Source organism: Dermacentor variabilis, chromosome 5, assembly GCF_050947875.1.
Source record: "Dermacentor variabilis isolate Ectoservices chromosome 5, ASM5094787v1, whole genome shotgun sequence".
In the NCBI taxonomy this organism is placed as follows: domain Eukaryota; kingdom Metazoa; phylum Arthropoda; class Arachnida; order Ixodida; family Ixodidae; genus Dermacentor; species Dermacentor variabilis.
Genome location: NC_134572.1, coordinates 204,959,563 through 204,973,460, shown reverse-complemented (window position 1 = coordinate 204,973,460; position 13,898 = coordinate 204,959,563). Strand labels below are relative to the sequence as shown.

The following is a 13,898-nucleotide window of genomic DNA, read 5'->3' as shown; positions in this document are numbered from 1 at the left end:
CCTTCAGGACGGCTAGCGCGGTGGAGCCTCAGACTACAAGAATACGACATCACTGGAACCTACAAGTCCGGAAAAAGCACTCAGATGCCGATTGCCTATCACACGCCCCCATTGGCCTGCCGCCGCAAGATGACGAGGATGATGACGCCTTCCTTAGAATTATAAGCGCGGAAGACTTTGCTGAACAGCAACGAGCAGACCCGGAGCTAAAAGGCCTTGTCGAGTATTTGGAAGGGCACACCGACGTTGTCCCTAGGGCATTTAAGTGTGGATTGTCTTTGTTCACGCTTCAAAACAACCTACTCGTAAAGAACTTCTCACCAGTCTGCGCCAAGCACCTTCTTGTTGTTCCATCGGCGCTGCATCCAGAGGTACTGCACGCCCTACATGACGATCCGACTGCTGGGCACCTCGGTTTTTCGCGGACGCTATCGAGGATACAAGAAAGGTATTACTGGCTGCGCCTAACCGCCGATGTCACCCGTTACGTCAAGACATGTCGAGACTGTCAGCGACGCAAGACACCACTGAAAAGGCCAGCAGGATTATTACAGCCGATCAAGCCTCCTTACCGACCCTTTCAGCAGATAGGGATGGACTTGTTGGGACCGTTTCCAACATCAACTTCCGGAAATAAGTGGATCGTTGTGGCAACAGACTATCTCACCTGCTTTGCTGAAACTAAAGCTCTACCGAAAGGCAGCGCAGCCGAAGTGGCAAAATTTTTCGTTGAGAACATTCTGCTGCGACATGGTGCTCCAGAAGTCCTCATCACCGACAGAGGAATGGCTTTTACAGCATGCTCACCCAAGCCATTCTGCTGTACAGTCAGACAAGGCACAGGAGGACAACTGCCTACCACCTGCAGACGAATGGTCTCACGTAGCGCTTGAACAAGACCCTCGCCGACATGCTAGCAATGTACGTCGACGTCGAGCACAAGATGTGGGATGCCATCCTGCCGTACGTAACCTTCGCTTACAACACGGCGGTGCAAGAAACAACACAGATCCCGCTGTTCAAGTTGGTTTACAGCAGTAACCCGACGACTCTCGACGCCATGCTGCCGTACATGACCGACAAAGAGAATCTTGACATCGCTACCTATCTCCAGCGCGCCGTAGAAGCCCGACGGCTCGCCTGCCTACGGATCAAGAATCAGCAGCGTGCCGACAGCCGACACTACAACCTCCGATGACGCTACGTCCAGTATCAGCCTGGCGACTGTATTTGGGTTTGGACCCCAACACGTCGATCAGGAGTGAGAAACTATTGCGACGCTATTTCGGACCCTGCAAGGTCACTCGACGTGTTGGCGAATTGGACTATGAGGTCGTGCCAGACGGCATTTCGCATTCACAGCGGCACCGCTCACGACCTGAAGTAGTTCACGTTGTGCGTCTTAAGCTGTTTCACCAGCGCTAATGAACTTTGGGGACGTCACATAGCTGAACTTGATTTTTTTTTTTTTTGAATGTGTCACCTTGGACTTTGTTTCTTTGTTTAACAAGTGTCCTTTTGTGTTTTACTCTCCTGTTATGTTTGCAGCATCGGGACGATGCCTTTTGAGAAGGGGAATTGACACGTGAACTCGTTTATATTTTACGGGTGAGCGCTTTAACCGTCCACGAAATGTTATCACTCAGCGCATGACCTGTCTAGATGTATTGAAAGTTTCTACGACGTTATCTATGCTTCTATCCACCTTCTGTTGTCGCCAAACCTTGTGTAATCTGATTGCATGTATGCGCGATGCGAATGGCGTAGAACGTTGTGAATGGCATGCGGGTCCCAGCGATTACTCTGGAACGTTCAACGAGTGATCTATAAAAGCTGACACACTTGACCTGCTGATCAGATTTTCGACGATCGCCGACTGTGTTCGCCACTCTCGTTGTGCTTTAAGTGTAGCGTGTTTTGCGGGCACAGCTTCGCCCAATAAAAGCTACTTTTGTCTTTCACAGTATTGCTACTGTGTTCTTTAACGTCACACCCACGCGACAATATCGCGCATTCATCTAACTCAGGCGTGCAGTTACAATCTTGGCACTGTAAGGAGAGATTAGGAGGTGATCCACCGGTTAATGACCTTTTATGTTCCATTAGCCTCTGATTGATACACTGCCCCGTTTGCCCTACGTAGAAATGGCCACAGCTAAAAGGAACTTTATATACCACACCCATATGACAGTCAGTAAAATTGTTTTTGATGTGCTTCACTGGACTGTTCTTCTTTTGCCGTTCACCTGCTTTTTTCTCTGCATGGTAGCACATATCTTACCTAGCTTATTGGGAGCAGTAAAAAAAATCTTAACACCATATCTACTTGCAAATTTTTAAGCCTGTGCGATACTGAATGAATATAAAGAATAGCCACTACGGTCGCCGACCGTTTATTCGGACCTCACGGGGACTGCGGAAATGTCCGAATAAACAGGTGTCCGAAAAAGCAGATTAAGAAAAAAAAATGAAATTTTTTATTTCCATGCACTTCTTCGGGCTCGGTCGTAGACTTGAAGAAATCGTGAATGCGCCGCTGCACGCTGTTCCGTTTACGCGCAATCGGATAAGCCTGAATCTCGGAGAGGGTTGTACGGTCACTATAGACGGCTGAAAGCAGTCACTGCTTGTACACGCTCCGCATGCGACAAAAGCTTAGCACATGGTACGTCATCTTTCGACTTGGAGTCATTGTCCGGCGGTGCTGCAGAAACCTAACGAATGATCTCGCCGTTGTCGAGTTCTACGCATGTCAGTACAGCAGTGTCAGTACCTGTGAAACTGTCAAATGAGACGGTGTCCGGAATCGATATGCAACCACTGCGCACGTCTCGGCAGAACATTTTCGGCATCAGTAGGGAGCACGGCAGAGTTCTGACTGGTGTGGTTTAAACCTGTTGGCAGCTTTGCGGGTCAATGTTGCCAGACTGCCTGCCAAATTTGACTGGAAAAAACACCGTCAAATGTAGCAAATGCAACGACGCCGTTTTCGAAGCGCACAGAGTTACCAGATCACACGCGCGCAGGCTCCCAGCTCCCGACAGTACCGGAAAGCTGCTGCATAACCCGCGCGCTTTCGAATCGCTTGCTTGTTATGGGCCCTGTTCTCCAATGGTACTAAGCGCTTTCTTTCGCTGCACACGCTGTGGCTGGTCCGTGCGGGACGAGGCTTTCGCTGGATCTGAAACTGAAACGCGTCGCATAATGATATATCGCTGCGCGCTCTCGCTACAACGTTAGAAAAGGATTGGATCGCCTTGATTTGCATAGGCAGTGTCCTGACGATTACGCTGCTCGCAATACACTGCTCGGAAACGGAGACGCGTCGCATAACTCTTGGTGCACGATATATGGCTGCACGCTCTCGCTACAACGTTAGAAAAGGGTTGGATCGCCTTGATTTGCATAGGCAGTGTCCTGACGATTACGCTGCTCGCAATACACTGTTCGGAAACGGAGACGCGTCGCATTACACTTGGTGCACGATATATGGCTGCGCGCTCTCGCTACGTTAGAAAAGGGTTGGATCGCCTTGATTTGCATAGGCAGTGTCCTGACGATTACGCTGCTCGCAATACACTGTTCGGAAACGGAGACGCGTCGCATAACACTTGGGGCGCGATATATCGCTGCGCGCCCTCGCTACAACGGTCGCCTCCTCGCAGGAGACAACGTTCCTCCCAGGCGCCGTAACAACTACGGTGGTGTAGCGGACCGGGGTCCATGGATTTTTGGAATTCTCTGCGTTCAGACAAAAGAGCTGAGGCTCTTCGAAGTTGACAAGAGGGACGCCGCTACCCTCGGCCCCGTAGTCGCCAAAAATGTCCTCCCAGGCACCACAGTTCACAGCGACGAATGGGCTGCGTATCAATGTATACCCACTCTTGCGGACGCCAATGGAGCGCCATTGAACCTGGACTGGCACACCGTAAATCACAGCGTAAACTTTGTGGACCCTGTAACAGGGGCAAACACGCAATGCATAGAGAGCGAGTGGCAGAAGGCGAAGCACCGACTCGTTCGAAACGGTAACAAAACCTCGCCGGCTTTGCTGCGCTCGCACCTTGCCTGGGCCTGGTGGATGTCGGTGAACGGGCGACCATGCAGGGATCACAGACTGCTTCCTTCGGCTGATGGAGGCAATCGCCCGCCGCTACCCCTTCTAAGACAACCTCGTGCGCAGCTGCTTGGATGGCCTTGCTGTCACAAATCCTCCTTCGTCTGAATGTTCTTCTCTTCACAAACGGCTCTTTTCAGAGCCCCTCCAATGGTGCATCGGCAGGGCTGAGAAACCTCACGCTGCTCCGGCCGTGACCCTCTCCAACCGAGAAATACCTCGAGCTGCAATACTTGCATTCACTGCAGCGTTCAACCGGATGCACAGAATATTTAAAAACATTACGCAGCTGTAATGACTGAAAGTTCTGAAAGCGTATGGGCTGCAGCCCTTGCGTGGTGACAGACAAGAAGCAGAAAAACGCAGGTAAAAATAACTTGCAGGTACGTAGTGATAGATCCGCGCCGGCGCGACGCACTTGCGGCGGAAACCGCGCGCGTACCCAGAAAAAAAGCCCCGGGGGTTTTGCGTCGCGTTTCAGAAAAATTCTTTACGCAGATAAAGGCACAGCAATTAAACACTTAATTTGCCCCGTTGCAGCGATCGCGCGCAGCGAATTAAAGCGCCCCAAGTATTATGCGACGCGTGTCAGTTTCAGAAAAGTCTTTATTGCGAGCAGCGTAATTGTCAGGACACTGCCTATGCAAATCAAGGCGATCCAACCCTTTTCTAACGTTGTAGCGAGAGCGCGCAGCGATATATCGTGCACCAAGAGTTATGCGACACGTCTCCGTTTCCGAACAGTGTATTGCGAGCAGCGTAATCGTCAGGAGACTGCCTGTTGCAAATCAAGGCGATCCAACCCTTTTCTAACGTTGTAGCGAGAGCGCGCAGCGATATATCGTGCACCAAGAGTTATGCGACGCGTCTCCGTTTCCGAACAGTGTATTGCGAGCAGCGTAATCGTCAGGACACTGCCTATGCAAATCAAGGCAATCCAACCCTTTTCTAACATTGTAGCGAGAGCGCGCAGCCATATATCGTGCACCAAGAGTTATGTGACGCGTCTCCGTTTCCGAGCAGTGTATTGCGAGCAGCGTAATCGTCAGGACACTGCCTATGCTAATCAAGGCGATCCAATCCTTTTCTAACGTTGTAGCGAGAGCGCGCAGCGATATATCGTTATGCGACGCGTTTCAGTTTCAGATCCAGCGAAAGCCTCGTCCCGCGCGGACCAGCCACAGCGTGTGCAGCGAAAGAAAGCGCTTCGTACCGTCGGAGAACAGGGCCCATAACAAGCAAGCGATTCGAAAGCGCGCGGGTTATGCAGCAGCTTTCCGGTACTGTCGGGAGCTGGGAGCCTGCGCGTGTGTGATCTGGTAACTCTGCGCTTCGAAAACGGCGTCGTTGCATTCGCTACATTTGACGGTGTTTTTTCCAGTCAAATTTGACAGGCAGTCTGGCAACATTGACCCGCAAAGCTGGCAACAGGTTTAAACCACACCAGTCAGAACTCTGCCAGCAACAGTCTGGTCCGCGGTGGCAATCGCTACCGACAGAGAAAGCGCGCGAAAAGATTTGTTTCGATGTTCCACAACAGGCGGCACGGAGTGGCGCGGTGTTCTGCGCATGCGCTACTCCAGCTGCGGCAGGTGCGCGGCGTTGTACTGTAGGGGGACGGTACGCCTGACGCGGCGTAGCCGACCTGGCGTGACGTAGCGCAACCACCGCGCGCACGCACACCGGGTCACGTCGAAGTGTATTGGCGCCTGAAAACGGACGCCCTCGCATATAACGCGCCAGCGGATGCATTCAGCCGCCGCTGCCACATCCGCCGGAAGTTAATAAGGCAACGAGCGCCGCCTCACGGAATTTATGCTGGAACCAACTTCAACTAAGGGAACCGCCGCTACAATGGGAAAGCGAGCAACGCGGCGGGCATCTAGTAAAGGAGGCATTGGTCGAACCATGCACCGTTCAGAGTCAGTGCATGGTTCTCTCGATCGAGTTGGCTCAAGGAGTGTCCGAAAAATCGGACGAGAGGTTGCAAGGTGTCCGAACTTTCGGCAGCTGTTATACATTATGGTCTATGGGGAGAATGGCGGTGCCGCTAAGCAGACCGAATACATAACTTGCACGCACGTCACTTCCGGCAGCTTCCGTGACCACGTCCGCCATTGCTGAGTACCAACCGAACCGGCAGCCATACGGACGACTGTGTTTGCATCTTTCCGTAGTCCTTGCTTTGTTCGAAATAATGCCTATAGTCCTCAGACTCTGCCCAGGCGGCGCTGCGGAAAAAGCTGTCACCAGCGCCCCCATCGGAGCCTTGGCGCAAACTGAGTAGTGCAAGGAGAGCTGTCCGCAAGCGAAGGTGCATTGGCCACAATGGACCCTTCTCTTTCGTTTGTGTTGAGGCACGGTTTCCTAAATATCAAGGACCTGGAAAGCTTCTTCCTCCCATGCACGCTTCGGAAAGGAAGCTCAGCAGAGCGAAGTACTTTTACAATATAAAATAAAGTCTCAAGTGTTATTTCGGCGTGCTGCAACTCGCAAGTACAGAGAGCATCAGGTTTGTCTGTATGCATATCAGCATAAAAATCTAAGCATTTCAAAATGGTTCATATTGAATATGTCCTGAACACAAGACTTAAGTATCTCCTATATTTTTATGTATTTTATCGTAATGTTTAGTCTCGCAATTATTTACAGAGAGTATCCTTTCATAACCTTTTCCAGGGCAGCAAACAGCGTGAGATCATAACGAAAGAAGCTTCCTACAGTGCCTACGCGCTGCATCTTCCTTTCTCGCAGGAGCTACAGCATCGCCCGTACCTTAATTTGAACTTTTCGCAGACGCTTCGAGCAACAAGCACGCACAAATAAATGTAAATACACACGACATTCTTTTTCTTTACACATGTGCGTTACTTCGCAATTACTCGTCCAGTGCTCCTACAGCAACTTCATTGCTCACATTTGAAAAACGCAGTCGAGCAGGCTCAGCACATTGCGAAGCGTGCTTGTATCGGCGCAGGACATACAAAATACCGAAAGTAGAAATGAGCTCGCGATACCACGATGCTCTAGAACAGGACTTTGAATTCATAAATGAACCAAAATGTTTGGTTAAGCTGACCTGCCAAATCTCTCCGTTCCACTTGTTGAATCAAGCGGAGGCGGACGTCTGTTAAAAGGTGGAGATATCGATGGCACATAAGCAGGATGGTTCGCAACGTTGTCTTTTTCAGTTACCAACGAAGTGGCGGCTGCAAATTCTTGAGTTCTCGCTTGGTTACCACGGTCCTCCGTCAGGGCTAGGCAACACAATTACAGAAGAACAATATTGTCGCACTTTCTCATGCGAGCCGCTGTGTTGTGGGGAATGCAAGTACAGTGAAAGCTCGTTAATTCGAACTTCAATAATTCGAATTTATGGATAATCCGAACGGTACGATTTGGTCCGGCCAAGCTCCAAAGAAGTCTATGTATAAAAAAATCCGTTAATTCGAACGCGAGAAGGTTCCCTCACGGACAATTCGAACTACGCTCGCCTGGCACACGGCCAGAGAAAATCGCCTACTGCCTACACACAAGGCTGCATTGCCTCCGGAACGGAGAGAACGGCGAGTGGAGGCAAAATCGGAAAAAAATCTAACCGGCGCGGGGTCAGGCAGAAGGCAGCGGCGGCTGCCGCCTCTCCGTTCTACGTAACCTCCGAGACTTCTTTCCCATTGCGAATCTCGGAGGCTTTGCAAATGTTGTGCAGCTGCTAATGTTGTGCTTAGATGGCACGGCAAGCACTGAAACACAGCGAATCAAGTACGTCGCAGCTGCGCTTGCAATCAAGAACCAACGAATCAGGGTCTTCGCCACCTTCACATGTTCAGCGTCTTTGTCTCGGCAGTCTTCATTGGTTGTGCACCTCTGTTTTCAGCTTAGGAGGTATCTGCCGTCGCGATTCATTGTGGTGGTGTTAAGCCTCGACTAACGTTCGTTTCGGTGGACATCGGTGGTGTGGCACAGTCGGACCCAGAGCTTCGACTTGAAGATGGCGTGTGCCCGTGGCACACGCCATCACTTTCTGACAAGCCAAATTTCTGACATGCCCTACTGCTTGCAAATGGCAGTGTACTGTTGCTCTCTTTCACTTTCGTTAGTTCGAACTTTCGTTAATTCGAACTGAAGCGGCTTCCCCTTGCGGTTCGAATTAACGGGCTTTTACTGCAATCCGATTACCTAACAGGATGAACGGCCCGTATCCAGCGCTCTCGCCTTTCCCCTTCATACGATCGCAATGGAAATCGGTAAAACTGAACGTTGTTATTCCGTCCTTCACGTTCATGGCAATTCACAACACAACAGTAGCGTCGATTGCGGCGTTTCTTCGTAGCACGCGGAGCTAATGCGGTTGCCGTCGTTTCCGCCATCAGTCTGAAAAGTGAGCCAGCAAGCGCTTTATGGCAGTTCGGCGGCGCGTCCGACTAGCGTAGAAATTCATAGCTCTCTGTCTGGGTGGTAAATGCGCAAAACACTCGCAATATGGACCAAAATCTAGTTAAACTGTTGTTTCGCCGTCGCTAGCTGCATAGGCAACTTAGCAAGGGAGTCGGGCTTCGCACTACTCAATTACTGCCTCTTCGCACCGGCAGGTGGCGCTACGCGTCTTACAAAACTCCAGAGTCTGACGTCCATATGCGCAATATATGGTTGCCGAACAAGAAGCAAGAGTGCTAAGAGGCCCAGCTGCACTGGCTCGAGCGTAGGATTACAGTTTGCCTAAAATAATAACTCGGCAGTGTGAGAGAACGAGGATTCTCTCCGAAAAGCGCAGGAGCCTCTGGCTTGCTCGTATTAATAGAAACGACTTGAGGAACCTTGAAAACGTCCGTGTCTGCAGTCGCCACTTCATCACAGGTAAGGAAAAGGCACACCCGCATGCATTTACAGACCGATATAGGCAAGCCACGCCGCTGATTGCGATGCACGCACGCAGTAGATCTCGTCCACTGTTTACGTACGCGGATCTTTCTCTCGCTTCTGTTACTGTACGCTGCAGGCCAGGAGTTCCTGATTGCTGTTTACGTACGAATTTCGCATTTTTCGCTGCACGCCAGCAGTTCTTGACTGCCGTTTACGTACGCTGCTCACTTGTTCTGCTCATTCTTAAAACGCTGCCTCTGCAACGTCGTTACGTGCCATGTAAAAACATGGGTGCTTTCGTGTCGGCAGCTCGAAGTCTCGCCACCCTATGTGATCATTACATTGGGAGGCTTCGCGATGGCTCTGAATATTTGCAGGCAGGCCTTCCAAGTTGATGAATGAGGCAAACCCTGACTGGGCACCAATGCAGCATCTGGGTTACGGAAGTGAAAGACCTTTGACCAACGAAGCGAGGTTCCAGCGATCGAAGAAGCGCAGCCAAAAAAAGAAAGAAAAGGATGCTGTCGAAGCCAGCGTAGCAACGCAACAGTCTCCCGCGGGTATCGAGTTTCCCGAAAGCGGTGCAAGCTCGGAAAATGAGGCAGAATGTCGAATGGAGCTTCCAGTTTCTACTGTGGACTCAGAACCACGCAGACGTAAGTTTGCAACAAAATTTTGCGATACTGCCTACTGTGAATCACTTGGGATTTGGTTTACATTTCTTTCTTCTTTTGCAGGTGATATTGGTGTGCAGACGGATTTAACGGGGCAAAACATCCAAGCACTTAAGGCAGACAACAAGAGACTTACTTCTGAATTGTGGACCTTAAAAAAGTAAAAAGAATTGCTTGAAGTTACGGAAGCATCTCTGCGTCAAGATGACGCCAAAGTTGCCTTTTACTCGGGAATGATAAACTATTCAGTCTTGCATGCTATATTCCAACTGGTCGAGTCTGCTGTAAAACATACTCCGCAATATGGGTTGCCAAAGTTTCAAGAGTTCATTATTTTCTTAATGAAACTTAAGTTCAACTTTCCGCACCAGGATCTTGCCTACAGGTTTCACATTTCATGTGCTACCATCAGTAGAATTCTTGAAAAGTGGCTGGATGCTGCCTTTTCAAGGCTGAGGTCACAAACTGTGTGGCCGTCACGAAAAGATATATACAAAGGACAATGCCACAAGTGTTTTTTTGAATCATTTGGCTCAAAAGTGGCAGTCATAATTGACTGCTTTGAGATCAAAATTGAAAGACCATCATCCTTGCAGCCAAGAAGCGAGACTTGGTCAAACTATAAGAACAGCAACACTGCCAAGTTTTTAATTGGCATTTGTCCACAAGGTGCAATTACATACGTTTCTGAAGGTTGGGGAGGCAGAGCTAGCGATAAGCACATAACCGAACATTGTGGCATTTTGGAATATTTGTCGCAAGGGGATGTTGTTTTAGCTGACAGGTTTTGACATTGCAGACACTTTAGGGTTGTACTGTGCTAAACTCCATATCCCTGCTTTCACTAGAGGCCAGAAACAACTCACTGCACTGGATGTGGAAAACACGAGAAAACTGGCCAATGTTCGCATTCATGTAGAACGGGCGATAGGACTTGTGCGGAACAAATATTTGATAATGAAAGCAGTTCAGCCAATTCACTACGTGGCTAGCAAGGCAGGACATGCATTCATACCACTTGATAAGGTTGTAACAGTTTGCTGTGCCCTCATCAACCTTTTTCCATCGGTAGTTCCTGCAAATCCAAAACTGCCCTCGTGAACAGCCTTGCGGACATTCTAGCTGTTTACAAGTATGGTTGTATGGGCTTGGGCTAGTTGGTTACATACAGCAATGGGAGTCATAGCACAAAGCATGTGGTGCATCGCTTTGCCATATCGTGTGGGAAGGTTTACATTGGGCAGTCGGAGAGATGCCTGAATGATAGGTTAAAATAACATAACGAAAAATTGAACCGATGTAGGGATGGTCATGTGCACTGCGGTGATTGTGGGTGTAAACCCTTGTTTAAGAGTGCTCTGTTTTGTATAGGAATGTAGATGAAGTTGTATGAGATGTGTTGAAGCTGCATTGATAGCGAGGGCCGCTGATACCTGAATCAGTTCCCCTTCAGTTGCTCTGACAACAAGCAAATTTACGTTCCTGGAAGCGGCTGGTTTTCATGTGCATTGATTGGGCCGTATCGGTGTGCGGACCTACAAATACATGTTTTTCTGGGAATAAATACCCAGTTCAAAGTTAGCGCTCATCTTTGTTGTCTCGCTCCCATCCGTGTCTTCTGACCCACATTGCCATTCTTTGCTGATCGCGCATTTTCATTTGTGATTTCACTGAGTGGATTGTTTCCATTGTTCTCCCATTGCATTGTAAATAACTGCATGTTGCACAGTAGACAGTTTACAAAGTTTTACTCCTCAAGGCATTCTTTTACAAGTATGAACTTTTCACAAGTGCTTTTACATTCGCACAAGTATTCACTCAAGCACTTGGTGTGTGCCTACACACATGCATCTTCGAACAAACATGTGCTTGTAGATATGTGCTGAATCTGATCTGCAGTGTGTGGTCGCAACATGTGCATATTCTCCCTGTAGTTTACTTGTGACACAGCTTCTCTTTTCATAGTCCATTTTCTGATTCCTGTACGGTGACAATAAAAGTCTTCACTTTTGCTGCTTGCTTATCAAGGAACATTTTGTCGTTTGAGTGATCTTTATGTGTGTGTGTGTACTTGTTCGTCCACTTAGTTGCAAGTGCCTTCGCACCCCAAATAAGTTTTGACTGCGTTCTTGAGTACAATTGGTCTTTTTACCCTCTGCAATACCATATTGATTGTTTTAGTATTAACCACTCCTGTCCTGACTGCAAAATGGTAGCTTGCAGTATTGTGTAAATAATAACAGTAAGTTTATGAATAACTTCTTATTCTGAAACTTCTTCAATTTCAGCAAAAGAAAGCTAAAATTATGGGTATTGGACATAAATATGGCATACCAGTTCATATTGGTGCATTTACACAGTTGTTTACGTGGATCTAGCTGTACATGCAAAATTCACAGTGTGTAGTCTTGATGTTTGTTGCTGTATACATAACAGGCGACAAGGCTTCACTTCACTAAGCTATCCTGTGTTTACACTTGTCGCTGTACTGGCCGCTTCAGGTGTAGTCTTGACAATGTTTGACAAGCAGCTAAATGGTGCTGCAGCTCTGTTGGGGTTTGTAGCTTTCTGTTGGCTATTCCCAGTGGCACAGTCCTCACATAACCACTGTTTCTGTTTTGGAGCCCTCGTAATACCAAGACAAACATAGTGAAACCAGCCATACTTTCAATTTTGGCCTTCGCATGCCAGCATTTTGCTAGATTCAGGCCCTCCGCAGAAACAGTACGAGGCTTCCTCTTTGCTATTTTGGCTGCTTTCTGTACTTTTCCTGGTGAAATACTGTGCAAGCAGTTCTGGCATGATCACTTATGTAAAAAATTTCTTCGTAGAGGGCAGCATGGAGCTCAAAAAGGTATTGTCCTCGGCCACCCTTTCTATGTACACTGACAATGGGGTCCAAACAACAAAATTGCAATATGTTGTCTTGCATACCGCCATTTGTGTTTGCACTTGAAAGTAGTATGGGTGCGTTCGTTTCAATGTCAGCTTTCCATTCACATTCTCTAGATAAAAATTTGGGTCATTGCTCGCCTCTTGTATTCCTCTCCTGGCCAGTGGGTACGGGCATTTAACCTCGATGACGCCTTTGCCGCAGCATGTGCAACTGATAAAAGCATCTGGTGTCGCTGCAAGGTATGGGTGCTGTGTGCTCAAGTAGACTGTCGGCTTTAAGAGTTTAAAGTCACTATGATGCCGCTTCATTTCAGACATGTAGCTCGTGATTGCGTCACACTCGTGCTCCAATCCCCATGTTGATGTGCAGGTGAACTTCTGCTCAGGATAACATATTTTTTTCAAGAGACTTATAGAAGGCTTTTTCAAGCTCGTCGAGCATACACTTTGTGTCACAGAAGCAGTGATTCTGCCAGCACGGTACACAAACCACTTTGGACAACTTGACTGTCCTCTTGTGGCACTTTCGACGTGATCCACCATTTCTTGACTGATGTGAAGCTCACTAAGGAAGTCCTCACCCCGTTTAATCAGTGTTTCCAAGTCCTCAGACCAAGCGTCTGCAAATGAGAGATCACGCAGAACACATGGTTCTAGTATTCTTGGTTTCCCAAACATAGCGCTGTACCTTGGGTGGACCATGAAGACAGCTGGTGTAGCTCCAGCATCAGCAAGACGTGAATGGAACAGTTGTATTGACTCTTCAGTAGGAGCTAGTGGCAGGGCTTGTAGGAGGCACGTTGATGTGCTTTCAACACCTTGCTGCAGGTGAATCGAGTCCATTTTTCTCTTCCTCATCTTGGATGACGAGAAATCTATGTCTCTTAGGCGCTTGGGCTGTGTGCCAGAGCAATTGGCTAAGAGCCAGGCATTTTTTCTTCCTGTGCATGTTCTGGTTTCTCTTAAGTGCACTGATGTCTCTACAGCAAATAGCACAGCACCAATGTGCGAGCATGCTTCCCCTGCACCTGCCATGGAGGTGCAGTGCGCTGTTATGATGCTGCCATCTGTGCTTGCTAAGCACCACACTTTTAGGTCTGGCTCCCAAAGCCGCTGAGAATGGCCGACCTGAAAAAAAAAAAATTTTGCTTAGAATTAGTTTTCTAAAGTTTTGTTTAGTTAATGACCCTATCGCAAAGCTTTATATTGGCGCGTACAACGGTTGCGGCATCTAAACGTGCAACCTGAACTTTACTGTTGGGCACCTAAGAAAAGCTGCACCACGTTTACATTTAACTGCTCTGTGCACAAAGACTGAACAGAAATATCAGCTAGTGCGGCAAATCGGC

The 13,898-nt window shown here is 48.6% G+C and overlaps 1 protein-coding gene across 6 annotated transcripts in view; it reads right to left on the bottom strand.

The window, feature by feature from the left end:
* Positions 1-13,898, bottom strand: part of LOC142583458 (transmembrane protein 50A) — a 226,449-nt gene that overhangs the window by 109,470 nt on the left and 103,081 nt on the right. The window contains exon 2 of one of the 6 annotated variants that reach the window (XM_075693935.1): positions 5,592-13,677. The exons of 4 other annotated variants lie outside the window; for them this stretch is intronic. In XM_075693935.1, coding sequence (XP_075550050.1) covers positions 12,463-13,677 — 1,215 coding nt within the window. In that variant the 3' untranslated portion in view covers positions 5,592-12,462. Of the gene's footprint in view, positions 1-5,591; positions 13,678-13,898 lie in introns of those variants that run through there. One more of the 6 variants, XM_075693936.1, reaches the window with a different exon arrangement.